The 17,949-nt window shown below is 36.5% G+C and overlaps 1 protein-coding gene across 5 annotated transcripts in view; it reads right to left on the bottom strand.

Moving 5' to 3' along the window:
- The window catches only part of BANP (BTG3 associated nuclear protein), a 139,666-nt gene that overhangs the window by 104,288 nt on the left and 17,429 nt on the right, over positions 1-17,949 (bottom strand). For 3 of the 5 annotated variants that reach the window (XM_059824796.1, XM_059824799.1, XM_059824797.1), the window contains 2 exons: positions 13,748-13,870; positions 12,806-12,981 (listed from right to left, as the gene is read on the bottom strand). In XM_059824796.1, coding sequence (XP_059680779.1) covers positions 12,806-12,981; positions 13,748-13,870 — 299 coding nt within the window. The remainder of the gene's footprint in view (positions 1-12,805; positions 12,982-13,747; positions 13,871-17,949) is intronic. The other 2 variants (XM_059824801.1, XM_059824800.1) reach the window with 1 other exon arrangement.

The following is a 17,949-nucleotide window of genomic DNA, read 5'->3' as shown; positions in this document are numbered from 1 at the left end:
TGAATCAATCGCTACTCATCTGCCAAGTGCATCTTCCCTTTTATTCAAGAATAAGGTCATTAGCAGCAAAACTATACCTACCTTCTCTTGTGCATACACACGCTCATTTTTATATATAAAGAAGGGGTTTTTTATTTCTGTCTCAGCCTCTCAGTTTGGTGAAGGAAAAAACCTATTCATTTTAACAGGAATACCAAGCCCTCACTTGAAATTAATCTTCGCAGACAATGCCAGAAGTTAGTGGATTCAAGACTAACCAGAAACTAGAACAGAGCTCATAAGGATGACCAATCCCTACCGAAGTGGAAGATGCAATACAGGACCCAGGATGAGACTCTCATTCCAGATAAAAACAAGATTTCCAGTACAAATCTTGACAACGCTAATAGGAACTGGGTAGAACAACATTCCAGTACCATTTCCATGTTTGCTGACACAGACCATTTGGATTTGATTTTTATGTTTGCTCAACTTTGTGGAGTAAAACAAAGCTTCCTGACTTCAGAGTCACTCAGCCCTTCCATACTAGAGCTTTAGTATTTCATCGTTGTTTCACACACCTTCAGAATGGTAAAAATGTGAACAAGTCATTCAATTACAGGATCTATCTTTCATTAAAGGCCTTTAAAGTAGAGTTTCATGATATATACAAAGTCACAAACTCCTGGTTTGCATAACCCTTCTAGTCACAAAATAGGGTGAGAGAGTTGAGACAGATAAGCATATTCTTTTCACATTGAACAGGACCCCTGAGCAAGCAGCATCTTTATTTCCAAGTACTGGCATAGGCTGAGCAGCCTGCATTTTACTAGACTACAAGCCAAAAGTATGCAATAAAATAAAACATAAAAGCAACTCAAACACTTTTCCAACGTGACCTTCGGGTTGAGTCGTACCACATGTCAGATGCAAGTTTATTGCAATGAATAATGATAGTATGAAGCAAACGTTAGATTATGCAATACTGATATATCATTATAAACATCAGATTAGCAACTATAGCAATTTGCAAGGAAAAATATTTATTGCTGATGTATGTAGCAGCTAGTCCCTCAAACTTTTTTCTGTTGAAATGAGAACTTAATGCTCTGTTCCGAATATATTTTTATACACTCACAATTTTTATATATGTATATATATATTTTTTTTTTAATTATTTGAACCTTACTTTTTATCCTGAACTATGTAATAGGGCACACTAGTTGTTTTCTGCTCACAGTACCAGGTGCCATCTGAAAAATAAGGTGGTTCAGATTAATTATGACTTCTTTTGAATGCCACTGTGTCTGGCCTCACCACAAGCCTTGTTAACATTATCAGGGAAAACAACAGTCTGTTCCTGAAGATAAATTGACTGTTTTATAAAAATTTGGGCAGAGCTGGCAAAGCAAAAACATCGAAATTCTAGGAAGCCTGAGTAAAGGATTCTACATCCTATCAATATCCCACGTCCTTACCAGTTCACAGAATTACTATTAGATAGAAGAGTTATTGCTACTTATGAAACACCGTTCACCTGCAGTCTTCTTTAACAAATGCTATCAACCTACACAAACCAAAAATTTTTTTCAGTTTGCAAAATAATATCTTTCTTTTTTTTTTCCCCCCCTTACTGGCACGGAGTCCAGAACATACCGTTTTTACCACATGCAACTGTTCTTTTACTGCTAACAGCCTGGAAAAAAGACACTATCTTGTTATTCTGACCTATGAACACAAGCCCCACATTAAATTATCTCTTGCATTTCCCTCCTGCTTTAAAAGCTTCAACAGAAAGGGAATTTGCTTTATCATCATTTTGCATTAAGCGGAACTTGCATGACTAAAGTTAACCATGACTCTACTGCCTCACTGCAGCTACTTGAGGGCACAAAAGCTAAACTATTCCTTATCATACATTAAAATAATTCCTACCAGCCTGACAACACATCTGGCACTTTGCATAGAGCAAATACGATGAGATTGGCACACAAAAACTGATGAAAAGAGGAAGTACAGTGCCAGTTATGAGGGAGGCAGAACTGCTCTGAACAAGTGGTGTGGTATGGGAGAAGAGACGACTGAAGAAGGAAAGAGAAAAAAGGACTGGGCCTTTGATGGAAGTCCTCTCTGAACAATTTAGTGCATAAACGCTATTGATTAAAGCTGCATCATCTGAAGCTCCTAGCACTCAAGCATCCTTTTATGCTTACTGAAATGGTTCTTTATGTGTATTATCAGGCATTATACGTAACATCTAGACAGAATCTAGATGAGCCAGGTTATTTAGTACACACATTGCAATAGCCAGATACCGAGTCAGGACTCTACTAGGCACTGTACAACCATACACAGCTTCTTCTATTCCTTAAAGGCTACCAAAACACAAGTAACATGTGAAGGGCTGGGGAGGAGGAATACAGTCAAAGAACACACTTTTCTTAAAAATAGTGAAGCATAAATGCACACACTCATTTGTAACTCAGTTGATCACACACCTTTTTTGTTTTGCCCTGAAGTATTTTTCTTTCGTTGATTCTCCTAATGGCCTTGCTGCATTTTGAATGCATTTTGGGTGCTATGTGGAAAGGTACTTCCTTGCATTCCTTTAAGCCAAGTATTATACCATCAGGGAAGTGGCTCTTGATCATTTCTACTTCCAGTGTTAATAGTCCTAACATTTCTATCTGGTTTCCTCTCTGTACTCAGAAGCTCATGTCAATGACAGACAGACTAATTTCTAGCCCCTCTTCAATGTTTCTTTAAGATCAGAAAATTTGCCTTTATCTCCGTTCTACTGAATCCAGAACTAGTTCACTTTTCAACGCTGTTTTCAAATCTTTTTTACTGTATTAAATCCATTTCTTTTATCTCACAACACAGCTGACCATTCCTCTGTTTCGGCAGGGACGTGCAAGAAGACGAGAGGCGGCTGGGGCTGCTACGCAAACAAGCATTTCTATGGAAACAGGGCGAGCGAGCTTTAAGGTTAGTATCAAGAAAACCTACGTCAAGAGAACAAAAACCAGACAAGAGTTGCTGTGGCTTTCAGACTCGCTCTCGGCATGCATATGCGTTCTCCCGCCCAGGGAGATGACAGACATTTAACTGTTACTCACATCTTTCCATTGGGATACACTCCCCTAGTCTGACATGTGAGCATTAGCAGTAAGACTAGAAGCAAAGCTAGGCTCCACTCTCTCGCTAGCTGTCAATCACACCTTTAAAACAAGGGAAAACAAGAGGAAACACCTGCCCACATAAACACTTGAATTAACATGTTCCATTATTCTGAGTAGTGGTGTTTATTTTACTAACGAGGCTGGGTGCAAATCTGGCGGTTTGCAGCAAACGACTGGTAGCTGCAGTACAAAGACAGAAAGATGAATTAACTTTAAAAAACCCAACACACACCCCCCCGCCAAATCCTAACCTACAAAAATAAACCCCCATTTCTAAATTAAATAATATTTTGGCTGATGTGTAAAAAATTCATCATCTTTTTAAATAAACTGTCAATTAGCACAAGTCCTTTGCCCCTGCAAGAGTTCGCAGGGGTAGCAGTTAACGGACAGAGACTACAGAGCACTGACTTTATTAACTAACAATCATTAAATATAAGGAACAGAGTGACAATCAGGCTGTACGTTAACCTACAAATCTAGCAGTATGATTTAAAGCTGTGCTAAAAGAAAGGTTAAAGAACTAGCTTTAAAGGCTACACTCACCAAAACCTCCTCCCACCACAAAAAGCAGTTAAGACACTGGAAGTTCTGGCAAAAGGAAGCGTACAACACGCACAAACACGAACATCAGAAACCCTGGACACAGAACTAGGGGTTTTCGCCTGACTATTCTCGTGGGGGAAAAAAAGGTTTCATTTCCATGTAGATAGAAAAGAAAGATAGCCAGAAGAATCTCATGCTCCGAGTATAATCTTCTGTACGGCACAAAGGATTTGGCTAACCGAGACACAGCTCCAGTTAACTTCCAAGCCCCTACGGTTAGAGGACCGGCGCACTACACGAGATATTCTGAAAATACATCCTGCACTCATGGTTTCTTCAGCTGGCTGATAGACAACACAGCATGAAAGAACATATGTGGGCATGCAGTACCAAAGCGTACTTGTCTCAGCAAATACTATGGGGTGCGAAGAATTCTCAGCATAACGTCAGCGAGATTACTTCTTTGTTAAAAATAAGGTCTCAGTTTTAGTACATGGTTAAATCCATGAGAGAAAGAGGAGATTCACTTACTTTATGACTCATGGAAGGCCAGGGAATTTATTCCACAGAAGTAGAAAATGAGGACTATGCGATCATCTGTAATTTAAAACGATCAGCTAAAAAAAAAATCCAGATAAAAATGGAGAAGATTAAAATCTGTGGACTTAGAGGGCTTTTCAAACCCTTAGAAAATGTGTTTCATGTCAGAAAATCAGATTTCTAATTTAGATTTTGCCCACTTTCTTGTTTATTGCCTTTTTGTTATATTTAACTTTACTCAGTGAACTAGACTCTTAATTCCAAACATCACTGTGACAGATACCTGGGAGAAACCATTGTTCACTTGTTTGCTCCCAATAATCAAAAAAAGAAAAAAAAAAGCCATTCCATTTCTATAGTTTTCTCTGGCTTTAATAAGCCGCTGAAGCTCTTGAAGTCTCATCAGTGTCTTCACATCAGCTACACATAATATTGTTTTAAGGTACAAGAAGTTTGCTATTTAAAAGTTCATTCTCGCTGTCTGTATCTGGTCATAAGGAGCTTGGCAGGAAAAGCAAAGTGCTGCAAACCATCATATAACATGCGAGATTTGATCTTACAGTGAACTGGAAAATCCTGTGGACAGATAAGTCTGGGCCACATACAAATAGCTCCTTGGATTCACATTTGGAAAGTGAATTCTGAGCGCTATTTAATGCTACTATTGTAAAATGACTGCTTCATATGCAAAGTTGAAGAGACAATATGCGACTAAACAATTTTCTTTGCAAAAATATTATTCATCCTTTAATTAACACTCTATGTAGACTCGTTTTCCCTTATCTTCTCCAAAAATATGCATGTTTACATTTCTAATTCTATATTTTTGACAGTCTTAAAATGCAGTAAAAGGCATGCAGAGAAAGCAGATATGATACAAAAACTCTCACATACGGTGCCAAACATCGTACGTCAGTATATCAAGTGTAAAGTTCACTGAACCCAATTCTGAATCAATGGATCTTGCCATTTCATTTATATCACTTAAAAACAGCTTTCAAGGAGCTCTGTTCCAGAGCATTTCATATCCTTGGGAGATACTAAGGACAGTGTGTTTCCTTCTTAGTAATTTCAAAGTCTTGGCTTTAGCGTAGATATTTTTAAAAATATCTGCTTTTAAAGCTGAATGGGACATTACTACACCACAAAGATGAGAGGTCCTGCTTTTTTTCCCCTTCCATATTAAAAATAGGACAGTAACTATTGTGAAAGATTTAAAAGGATAACATAATGTGCATTAATGTTTTAGGAACAGATGCTCCTCTTGTTTGTACAGTAAGTCACAGAATAAATATTTTAAATGTTACCGTACACTGAATATGTGTAAGAACAGTATTATTATAATAATATTCTTTACATCTTGAAGCCCCTTGTATCTTGAAAACAAAATCTAGTATTAAGCAAAATAATGCTCTCATTATAGCTCCTAGAGGCATGCAAGTATAGAATAATCACAGTGCCTTTTTATAGCTTATTCTTTCGTTGAACAGTACGTATTCAACATTTGAGCTTTGCTGAGCTAAACTGAAGCAGCTGCTTAAGTTAATTTTTTTCTGTATATAAGCTGCATAAAAAAGAAAATTTTTACCAATATTCTAATGTGAAATTTTGAAGAGCAAGTTCTTGTACCGTTTTTCAAAATAAAATTCAACACTTTCAGAGGAAACACAAAACTGCCTCATCACAGCAAAACTAATTTATCAAAAAAAATACATTTGGATATTATCTGTTCTTTGCTTTCTGCTGTTGTTTCTTGGCAAAATAGTACTTAATGTAAAATTCTGAAACTGCTATTTAGTGCAAGCGCAAGACATACCAGGAAGAGTTCTTTATGAACTAAGTGTGATCTTTTATACATGAATTCCAAGCAGTTTACGCAAAAATGAGAAATCACGAGTAAGCAACAGCCACACTTTTTGACTGTTTCCTATAAATCCAAGAGCGTAACAGTCTTAAATGAGAATCAAGTGTTGCGGATGTTACTATGTAAGTTCAGAACAAATACAACGTCCTTACCCAGCAGTTTTACAATCCAAAGATAGGGAAGGAGACAATAGGCAGATTACAGAGAGGCAGGCAGATGAGAATACACACACTGAGATGGTAGGCATCACCAAAAGGAAGACTATCTTAAAGAGAGTATCTTAAAAGAAAGGCAGCTTAACTATGGCTAAGTTTCACGTAAACTCCATGAGAAAAGACAACTTTATGAGCAAGTATTATGGACAGTGATGTACATATAGTCATGAGGATCTCCTCCCAAGGAAGCAGAGGAAAGCATAAAAGTCTCTGTGAAAACACTACAAGCAAGGAAACCTGTCAACTGTGGCTGAGGAAGTCAGAGCAACTCTAAACAGTGACTGGGAGATGGCAAAGGACAACGTCTTCCTTCATAGTGAGGGTGCCATGGGGCAGGGAAAGGGATGCAAGGAGAAGATGATGGGGTTAAAATGACAGTTTAGAAAATTGTATTTGTAACATCTTTCTGAATGTAAGGCCAGAGGTCTTACAGTAAATAACATGGGAAGTAACTGGAACCTGGACAAAAGAGTGTCATTTTCATCTCAGATGTTACCTATTAAGAACATAAAAGGCTTCTTCTACGTGTTGATCATTTGAAAACCTACTCACCGTTCTTACCAAAACTTTTTTGTTGATAGTTACTGTAACTCGCTTTTCTTTGTCTAATGCTAAAACTCTTCAGTTAAAAAGTTTAGACAAATATATTTGAGAATGTCAGAATATTTTTTAACAGATTTGTGGTGAGCATGAAAGTGCATACAGCTGCCAGGTTATAGCTTAGTCAATTGAAAACCAACCCTTGAGAGGATTACAGCCACATACCAGTACTAGAGAATTCATTAAAGTCAGAAAACAATATAGGTACTTAATATCGTAGGTTTAAAACTTCTGTAATTTAAAACTAGTGTGGATCTAATGTTCTTCACAGTATTATTTTTTGCAGTGGAAGGCAAAATCCCAAAGAACGCAACAATGTCAGGATGAAAGTTTTCACGAACAGAGACTATACACGAGGCCTTACTTACCACACAATCAACTAGTACTGCTATCTGCAGAGATACGAAGGCCTGAAGAATGAATCTGCAAAATAAGTTCTGTGCAAGAAGGACACTAAGTATCAGCTGTAGCATTTTAGGTTGGTGAAATACAATTCAGAGTCTACAGACCTTTATAAATGTACAAGAATTCTGGAAAGCACAGAAAAATAGTCTCCTCAAAATAAGTTAGTCTAAACTTTGTCTTCTATTACTACCCTGAAAGCGTAAGAAGTACGATATCTGAAAACTGAAAATAGAATAGTGCCATCACATCATTTAGTGCACAAACTCCCACACAACTATTAAAAAAAGTAAATTTCAGCATGTTTAGTATAAAAAACTTAATGGCTGTCCCACTCCAAAATGGTATCAGTGAAATTAATGAAATCTCTTCCTGTGCTATCTTTGCTTTGCATAATACACTGAACTGTACAAAGTTGGAGGGTGCCCATGACACTTAAGTCACACAATTCTGCACAGCTTCAATACACCTGAGAGACATATCAACTCCAGTCTAATCATAGCTGAACAGATGGATAAAAGTCACTGCATTATAAACCTTTTAACACACATAGCAACTAAATCCTCACAAACACAAATGGACAAACGAGTCTTTTCTAACAGTTCCTGAAGATCTACAACAGTACATTACAAAAATAACATGTACATAGACACAAGGCTCAAACGATGATGTTTTTAAAATGTTCTTCATTAATCAAATGCTTATCGTTTTTAAGTCTAATTAGAAAGTTCAAGATTAAAAAAGCACAGCCTTGTTTAAACTGAGCATATGCTGTATTCCAAAACTACAGTAAAAACATACCCATGTCAAAATTAACCGGACTTTTAAAAGAGCAAAACCACATCTATCAATCGTTGACATTTACTTTAAACACTTCTTAGTGATAAATGTTTGTTTCTTATTCCATTAAACGAGAAAGACGCATAATCCATGCTGGGAGGGGAAAAAAAAAAAAAAGAGGACAATGAACAAGAAAAGTTTCCTGTATTTTTAAATGCAGCTTTCCTCCCAGTTAAAGAAAAAGCATACAGTGCCTCAGGAGAACACAGCAAAACCATTAATGTTCATTATATTTACATTGATTTCATCTACCAAAACATTTCAGAAAAACAGCCTTTATACAAATTCTTAAATACTCACACAGTAAAATGGTCTGTTTATAAGTTTGACAGGTCATGCTATAACTCATGTTTGGTGGTTTCTTTCCTCCAGAAAACATCTCTGCTAAAACAGAGGTGTTCATGTATTCAGCAAATAACAACTACACAAAAGACTTGTAAAAAACACAGGAACAGCTGGGTACTTGAAATTTCTAAAAGCCACACTTCAGAAAGAAAACGTTTCTATGCAAACACAAAGGCGTACTTCCTGATGTAAACTGCTTGGTTGCATTCCTACCACAATACGCGAGTTAGCTATATAACTTTGATGTTTCAAATGACAGAGAGAGAAAGAGAAAAGAAAGGTTAGCCAGACTTGAGATTTATTTACTTAAGAGCACTGTGAGTAACAACAGTTTCACAACTGGCAAGGTAGTTCAATTTCATCAGAGGAACTCTCCAAAAGCTCTTCCAGATCAGAACTTCTTAGCTAAGATTATAACTAAGATAACTATACAAACAAAAATATAACAAAAATATAACTATATAACAAAAATGTAACTATAACAAAAAGATCTCTGGTTTGAAACAATGACTCTTGGTTAAAGTGAGGACCTTTTTTAACATCATTAATGTATTGCGTTAGAAAAGCAAGGAGGAGATTTTTTTTCCTAAATCAGAAAAATAAAGAGAAACGAGATGGGTGATGATTAAGTCAAGTACACCTTACAGACAACACTTACAATTAACATTCCTAGCATTGCTTGAGCAGTTTAAATTACCACAATAGAGCAGCTTGGACACAGTTTTATCTGGTAGGTTGTACGTCTGCCGTTTTAAGACCTTTCTGCTTTTTCAATTCTACTGAAATGTGAGTTCAGCAGTGGGTCACACCTGGGCTTCTTCATTCAGTACCTAGTTTCAGTACAGTAAAAAATGGGTATATTTTTTTACTTAGGATTTAAAGGAAGGCTCCAATCCAGAGCTCCAAAAACTGAAGATGCAAATCCATCAGTTTTAATTTGATGTTCCCTCCCCATTGAAACACTCAGAGGATCAGTGGCGTTTAAAATTCTTTCGGTGTTTCTGGAGGAAGATATCTTCTTAAAAGAGAAGTTTGATAAAACAGAGTTTTGAGCTTTGATCTTATTATTAAATCACCATCCATTTGTAGAAAAGTTTTTTTACATCTAAAACACATGGTTATAAATTTACACTACTTTTTATACATCCCTACCAACTGTTCTTCTCTAATTTCCCCAGAAGATCCACCTGGGCTGCAACAAAGTTAGAGCTGAAAAGACACACTCTAACATATGCATTCAAACCAACAACAGACTAATCACTATCGACAGTTATTAATCTATGGGGTAAAATTACAGGTTAAATGAAAAAACACTGGTTTTAGTTGTCTGAATAAGGACGCACTTGATGTTTTCTATGCCAAAAATCTGACATTAATAAAAAGACTAAGTCATTTAGTTACTGGTTACCCTTCTAGCCTATTTTAATTTGACTTTACACTGGTAATTCAATACTGACCAATTCTATTCTTGCTGGATTTTGTCTTCAGTTGTGAAAGATTACTTCATGAACGCCACTTTTAGAACTGCAGTCCAATGAATACATGAGGTGTTGATATATCTACTATCATCCCCACGTGAAAGGGCATTTCCAAAGTGAAATTTGGAAAAAAAAATTACAAAATTTCACAAAAATGAAGAGATTCAGTGTCTCTAGATGCTTTCAGTTCATAAATACTACATCTGAAAATCAACACTTTGCATACCATTATCTGCATCTGTAAAATGGATGAGCATTTTCAGTTTTCTGAAAAGTAAAAGAAAGAATCAAGTAACTGTTGCTCAAAGAAAAGAGAGAACACGCCTTACTGCACATGCAAAAGGAGGAATATGCAACTGAGATGGAATAAAGTCACAGTGTTCAGTCAGAAAAAAAAAAACACACCCTTATTCCAGACCATTACTGGAACCAGGAACTGGGCTCCATGCTTCTATATAATTATTTTTCAGGAATAGAAAGGCAAGAACACTAATATTTTTTAAACTACCGTAATGTGATTAAACACTCTTTGAAAACAGCCAGCAGAGAGCAAACGCCTTTATATACATCTATTGACTAAATTCCGAAAATATCCACAGGTCAATGCCATATCCAAAGTCAGCTAAAGACCAACTATAAACAAGGTTTAGCTTTGTTTTCTGGACACAAGACGAGAGGTAGGAGGCATACTGAAAACCTGGTCTTTAGTCTCAGTCCGTAAGGGCTGAATCAGGTACGCCATTCTCGCCCCCTCCTATTTTACAATCAATTGAGATTCCTTTCAGCAACTCGAAGTCACTCAGAATTCTTTCACAGACGATGGAAGCAAGCTGATAGGTGCTGTAACTTTCGCCTTTTACTGCTGAAGAAAACGAGTCTGCACAACAGACCTATTACTCTTCATCACTTCCTTTATTAATAATTTAATTTCTGTGACATACTGCAGGCTAGTTCGCTTAGCATTCCTTCTGTGCAAGTGGTCCTCTCTCATCTCCATGAGGGCAAGAAGAGGTAGGTGTGCGGGATTACTAATCTGATTCTCAACGCATTCATCAATCTCAGAGAGATTTTTAATGGATGAGCGTTCTAAAGGGCTGAAGAAAATCAGATCTGAAGACATTAATGGATTAGCTGTTTCTTCAAAATTTACATATACAACAATGGCATAAAAGGCCAACATCACATTTGTCTGTGCAAATCAACCAAGTCAAAAAGGGCATTATACAACAAATACCCTCCTAATGTTAGAAACTGTGTTCCTGGCATAGCTGATGCAGAGCTGCATGAAATATTAACGTACTCCACAAAGAGTACATTTTATATGTATTTTCACATCGAAATATCAGCACTATCTGCAATCCCATCATTTTTTTGGAGAGGAACTCCTCAGACAGTCTCAGCCTCCTTTAACTCCTCATTGATGCAAAATGAAATACCCTTCAGAAGCAACTCTGCCTCACAACATACAAACAGGACAGAACCTAAAAGCTCTTTAAAATATGCATGTGTTGTATGAGTATCCATAAAAGTCAAAGAATCCTAGGTTCAGATGCCTTAGAACAACATTTTCAGAAACAATCTTTGGTGCACGACACTTTCAATAGACTGACTTCTGAAGTTTTCTAAGTATCAAAGTTTTAAAGCATCTCATTGAATTGTTCATCAGTTCTGAAATCTCTGAATGCACTCTTATATACTCAGTTTCAGGCTACCTTGAATTAATCCTTACCACTAATTTTATCCTAACCTGTTCATAGTCAACATGCTTTTACCAATGGCTGGAGATCATGCAGGAGAAACTGAATTGCTCCTATATTAGAGTCCTTCTGTTCCCATGTCGGAGATGAAAAAGACAGGACAACACATTTACCTCTTAAGCACAAAGGTCACCTCCTAAGCGCATTCTGCTGCAATAGTTTCCTGAAGTAACTTATTCTTCTCTGGTACAGGAATGTAAATATGAACTACCGCATCCAGAATAACACTTAAATAAATATTCAATAAATACGTTCTTAAAAGTAGTTAGAAAATTAAATTGAAGGAAGTCTAGGATTCAAATTACATCCGTATAAAAAAAATCACTGGTACTTTCAAACTAATCATAAAACATAATTTATCATACTTGTTTTCACCTAAAACTCAGCATCCGTTATATCATCTTGTTTGTGACTAAAATATAGCAACTAACATTCATTTCAATATTTCCAACCACATAAAACAAAATATTTTTATAAGGCTAATCTAAAATTCTTAGATTTCACTACATTTGATTTCGGTGTCCAAGACCTAAAGAATTTTCAGAAAAATCTGACACTACACACTGTCCTGTTAACAGTCTGTTTTTAATATTAATTTCCTTATAAAATTTGTTTACAATTGCTAAAATAACTATTTTACATTCGTAAGAATTACACAAGTGGACTGGCATAATAAGTTACAGGAGGAGATGGACTAGTAGATATTATTTCCCAGAGAAGACATTTATTTTCCTGAAGCAGCATTTCAACTTGGTGATAGAAATCCTGTAGGTTGCATGTATTAAAGGGTTTAAAATGTAAAGCTACACTGGGGCATACTTTTTAAATTTTACAAGTAATTTTACTTAGCTGTTCTGCCTGTAAAGCTAGTAAAAATGAAAAAAAAACCCACCACCAAAACCAACCAACCAATCAAACAATCCCTTCACTCCTATCTGATGCTTGCTCTACTGCCTAACAATTCAAGGTTGGACTCATGATATGACCTCTGAAGCTTCCAGTTGAATCTTAGTTCATTCTACTTTGCTCAAGTAGCCTCATAGTTAGATCAGCATACCTTCAGAGTTCAGCGTAATAAGCGTGACATTGTTCCCAATACTTTGGCTTCCTAATTGTCCACTGTTGGAGACCGAGTCACTGGCCTCTGAGCCACTCTCTCCGTCTTCATTGTGACTGTCGTCATGCCCTGGAACTTTCACCACTATTGTGTTCTGCCTACGTCCAGGAACAGCACTATGGAAAAGAAAAGTACATAACTTTGGGAAAACACAATCCTTGATCAGGAATAGCATCATTATAAAGGAATTAAAAATGCTAATCGACAAAATTAAATGTACTATAAAAGCATACTCCTTTAAACAAGCCTACTCCTGTTTATAACTCAGAGCCACCCAGCAAAATAAAATGGAAGGAAAATAGCAAAAGACAAAAAAATTTGGATGCACGCTTTCTAAATTTGCATCAATGGAAAAGCCTAGGCCCAGTGTGCAAAACAAAAAATATTTAAATAATTTATAAAAATATATTATTTAAGAACATTTTCTACCCAGAATCTCCAGTTCCACTTCATTTAAAATTTGCTTTAGATAGCACAAATTCTAACAAGCCTTCCTGGGCTGCTGCATATTCCTTCTTCAGTTGGTTAAATACAGGATCTTGGCATCTTCCCAAGTGATCGTGCAGCCATGTAAAAAGTATGTAGCTATGGGCACTCTTTCTTTCAACTGTCAGCTGTCAACTAACATTGAACTAATCCCAGATTCTCCAAGATGTTCTCTCCCCATCAAGAGTGAGCATTGCTTTGTACCTTTACTGCTGCTATGAGGTTTCCCTAGGCAGAACTGTCAGCCTGATAAAATATTCCAATACCGGTTCAATGTTTTTCCCCCCACTATTACTGAGAACATTCCTGATTTTGCACTTCAAATTGCTGCAGAGACTGATACTGATCTGTCAAAGGACAGAACGAAGAGGGAGGATTCCTGTAACTGCTACTAACTTGCTAAGGATATTTTCAAGAGAATCCGATGTTCTGCTCAATGGCTCTTCCTGCCCAACCATCTTGGCTACAATGGAATTCTGCCGGTCGTTGTTCAGTATTACTGTGGTCTGAGGGACAACACTACAAGACAAAAATCAGAAAGGAAAATGGAATGTAAAGCAGCAGACATTATAAATAATACATTAACACAGTCTTATGGTTTAAATAGTCTACCTAAAGACAGAGACTGCCTCTAAGCCTAGCTCCTTCTCCCAGCTTCATGGTTATGTATCAAATGCTAAAGCTGATCATCCATCTAATTTGACATCTGCACCATTTCAAGTAGTCAAAATTCTTTCAGAGGACAGATGGCTTCAATGGAATTATATAAAAGTCCACGACCCCTGGCAAAGGAATAAAGAATTCATCAACTCAAGATACACAGGCTCCAAAGAGCCACTGAATTCTTGTTTTGAAAAGTCTGAGTGTGAGCATTTTCAGAGATACTACGGCCAACTTACATGGTAATGCACCATTTTTAGTAGGATAATTCCTAGGCAAAAAAAGTAAAACTATTTATTGCAAAATTGGATGATGAGCTTAGTTAAAAAGCATGTATTGTTTTTCAGGGCTGGGGGCTTTTGGAGGGCAGGGAGACGAGAGCGGTACTAGGGGCATCAGAGAACAGGGACAGACTGTAACTTTAAATAATGACAAGACTAAACTATTTCTTGTGTGCATTTCACATACAAAAATATCTAAAACAAACAACAGAAAAGCATTTAGTGTGTGAGAAACCAGAAAGCCTTCTCTATCACTTATGATGACAAGTCATAGAAGGAAATAACTAGAGAAGTGTTGCAAAGAAAAACGCGCTAAGTCTACACTATAATACAAAAGTAAATACAAAGTAAATAATTGCATCCAGCATGCAGCTTATCATTTAACTTGGTTTCAGAGATTATTAACATTATTCCCACACCATTACTCAATATTCTGAGGCATGGTTTTGATATTTAAGACTGCTTCCAGTGCACTCATGGTAAACTTAAAGAGAGAGCTTAGAAGAAAATTTGTGTTTTAGTGACAAAGAAGGCTTTCTTCTTTCTCTTTGCTTCCCACAGTAAATAGTTTGCTATTGTTTTTACTGGTCCAACATCTCAAACGTGACTGATGGTTATTTGTTTTTGCTAACTGTATTCCTTGGCTAATTGTTGAAACACAAATTAAACAAAGCTGATGACAATAACTCTGTTTATTTCAGCTGTAACAGAGCACCTGCTTGCTTGAATATACATGTGTCTATGTAAGAGTAAGTGCTACAATCTCCATCGTTAAGACCTAAAGAAAAGATAAGAAACTGTCACAAGAGCTAACAATAAATGGATCTCAACTTTGGCACAGATAAAATGGTTGACCACAGGGTTTTTGGACACAAAAAGCCCCAGGGCTTAATGCCCTGCCTCCCTCTTACAGTAACTGCATGTGTTGCTAGCAACAAATGGGATTCCTTACGGACTGCCAATGATCTGTTGGATTGCGAACCTTGAGAAGCTCTGGAAGATGTTTGTCTAATCATAGACAAGTACAGACTGTACTATAGCTTTTCATGTGTATGCTAAGTTCGAGTTGTATTAAGCAATAAATGGGGGGTTTCTCTTGGGTCTTTTTAGTTGCTATCTAGAGTATAGGGGTTTATGATGCTTTCGTAGTCACCTTTTCAAAATTTTCTCTGTTATCAAGGGGAAAAACTGCATGTTTTTTATTTTTAAAAACTGGCAAGTTCTGTCTATTTTCTCAATGCCAGCACTGAGCATTTTTTTTAAATGCCCACACCAAATACTTGATAATATACTGATCTGTGGCAATGCTGGCGTTCGCCCCAGTCCAGCAGCAATACGTGTTCTCGATACATTTCCCAAATAGCGACATTTGAAGTTTTTACAGGACAGTTTAAAATATTGAAGAGTTTTACACTTCCTTTTAGACGCTGTTCTTTATCACCATCTTTCTTGCAATCACTTCTGAATGCCTGTTTAAAATGTCACTTACCAAAGCTTATTTTTAATGAACACACTGAATAATTAATTTCAGCTGTGGAGATAAAAGCAATAAAATTACATTTATAAAGTCCTTAGGATTTTGCTCATATTAAGTTTATATTTGAAAAAGAGTCTTAGCACTAAAAATTGGCATAAAATAAGGAAGAAAGTTGGGGGGAGAGGTTTCCCTTTTTTTTTTTTTAGGAATAGTCTCTTTAAGGAAGACAATCTAGAGAGTGAGATGGATGGCATATAACTAATTTAAGCAAATTCAGAATAAGGAAATACTTTTATATAACCCAGCAGCGCAGATTTAGCCCCTCTTCAATGCATCAATGTATGTTCAAGCTTGCTCACTTCAATACATAAACATTTTTTTCCAAATTTATCCCTAAACAAACACCCATGAAAACACTGGCTCCTCTCTCAGAATTAACTTTGCCCAGTTAGTAGAGTGGATTATTGACAGGAAAAATCCACCTTCACAGTTGTTTTGGGAGGAGCCACTAACTAAACATACCATTTTACCGACAAGTATTTTCCTGGCTATACAGCACAAAGGCAAAACCAGATACCACATACACAAGCAAAACCTCTGTAACAAGCCACAGCAACTGCCAAATTGTCCATCAATTGTTTTACATTCGGAAATTAACTGTTATCAAGTTGTAAGGACTCCAAGATTCTATGAGGCAGTTTGGAGAGAAAGATCGAGTCACACAGAAAGCACAGTGGTAGAGAAGAGCTAAAATAAGCATTTGGAAATGTTCAACACAGCACAACAAACCTACAACCACCAATTAACCTTTCTTAGTGATTAACCTGCCTGAGTAGGAACTTTACACCTAGTCTGAAAATAACTGAATGAAGTTTCTTGTCTATTATCAGGAATCATTAGTGTTGGATAAAAGATTATTTCTATGTTCTGTACCTACTAACACGAAGACTCCAGTAAAACTCACTCAATTCTTTTTCAGTCTTAAAGGAGAAGGAATTTCTTATGTTTAATGCCTAACTCCAAAAGAATGATGCTTTCAAAAGCAGTCTGTGTAAGGAGGATGAGGTAACCTCTCCATTCAAAACGTCATAAATGTTAACCAAAACACTAATTCTGGTCCTTGTCCTACACGGAACAAGAATGGCTAGAGAATTTGCTGACAAGTTCTGACAACAAGGCATCACGAGGAGAAATTTTCAGAGCTGATGCTGTGAAACTTGAGCATCTACTTACCTGGAAGAAAAAAAAAAAGTAACAACGGGGATCAATACAAAAAGGCACCAGTATGCTTGAAAAAGGAGAGCTTCACAGGATTGTCTTAGACTCCTATTTGTACACAGAAGAAACAGATATCCACAAGATTCGCTGCAGATATGGAAATGTGCTTCCCATTAACTTTCCTGTGAGATGGTCTATTCTCTGTTTTCAGATTTATTTATTTATTTTAAAGAGACAACAATAAGAAATCTGCTGAATATACATGAAATTAAACAAGGAATTCTATGTAAAGTCAAAATATTGGGACAATCTGACAAAATCCATCAGAGGAAATCATTAAAACTTATTACAGCCTCATGCATCCTCATACTGGATTATTCTAATTTTTCAGTCTGTACATCTCACACTGAAGATGAATCAGCTTTAATCCTTACGTATGTACTAAAATACAGAAAATTAAAACCATGAAGAAGGAAAGCTTCTGATATTCGCTTAGATCGCAAATGAATCAACTCTTTCTATGAGTGCTGCCAGTACTATACTCACGGAGAAGATGGAAAGAAAATATTAAGAGGGGTCAGGGGGAGTGCTTCAGAAACGCAGTGTTGTTGCATAGGCTTCAGTACTTTCCATTTGTGTTCACATATTCCTTTCCCCATAAGCATTGGAACTTGGAGAGACTGGTTCTGCAATTTGCCTATTCTTGGACACAACTTAGTAAAAAATTTAAAATGCATGCAACCTACAGATACTACTATATTTTGGGGAATTTTTTAAATGCAGTTACCAATTAATCTGTTAAATTACAGGTGAAAATAGTTCTAAAAAAATAAACATACCAGATAGTGATTTTCAAGCATGCATATTTAGCCTCTGCCGTTTCTTTTAAATACAAAAGGACGTTCTATATTTTGCATAAGAAAATTGCTGCCAAAGGTAATTTTCAGTATGGAAAACGTGTG

This window comes from Gavia stellata, chromosome 15, assembly GCF_030936135.1.
Source record: "Gavia stellata isolate bGavSte3 chromosome 15, bGavSte3.hap2, whole genome shotgun sequence".
In the NCBI taxonomy this organism is placed as follows: domain Eukaryota; kingdom Metazoa; phylum Chordata; class Aves; order Gaviiformes; family Gaviidae; genus Gavia; species Gavia stellata.
Note: the sequence above shows the minus strand (reverse complement) of the source record. Positions and strands in the feature narration are given on the sequence as shown.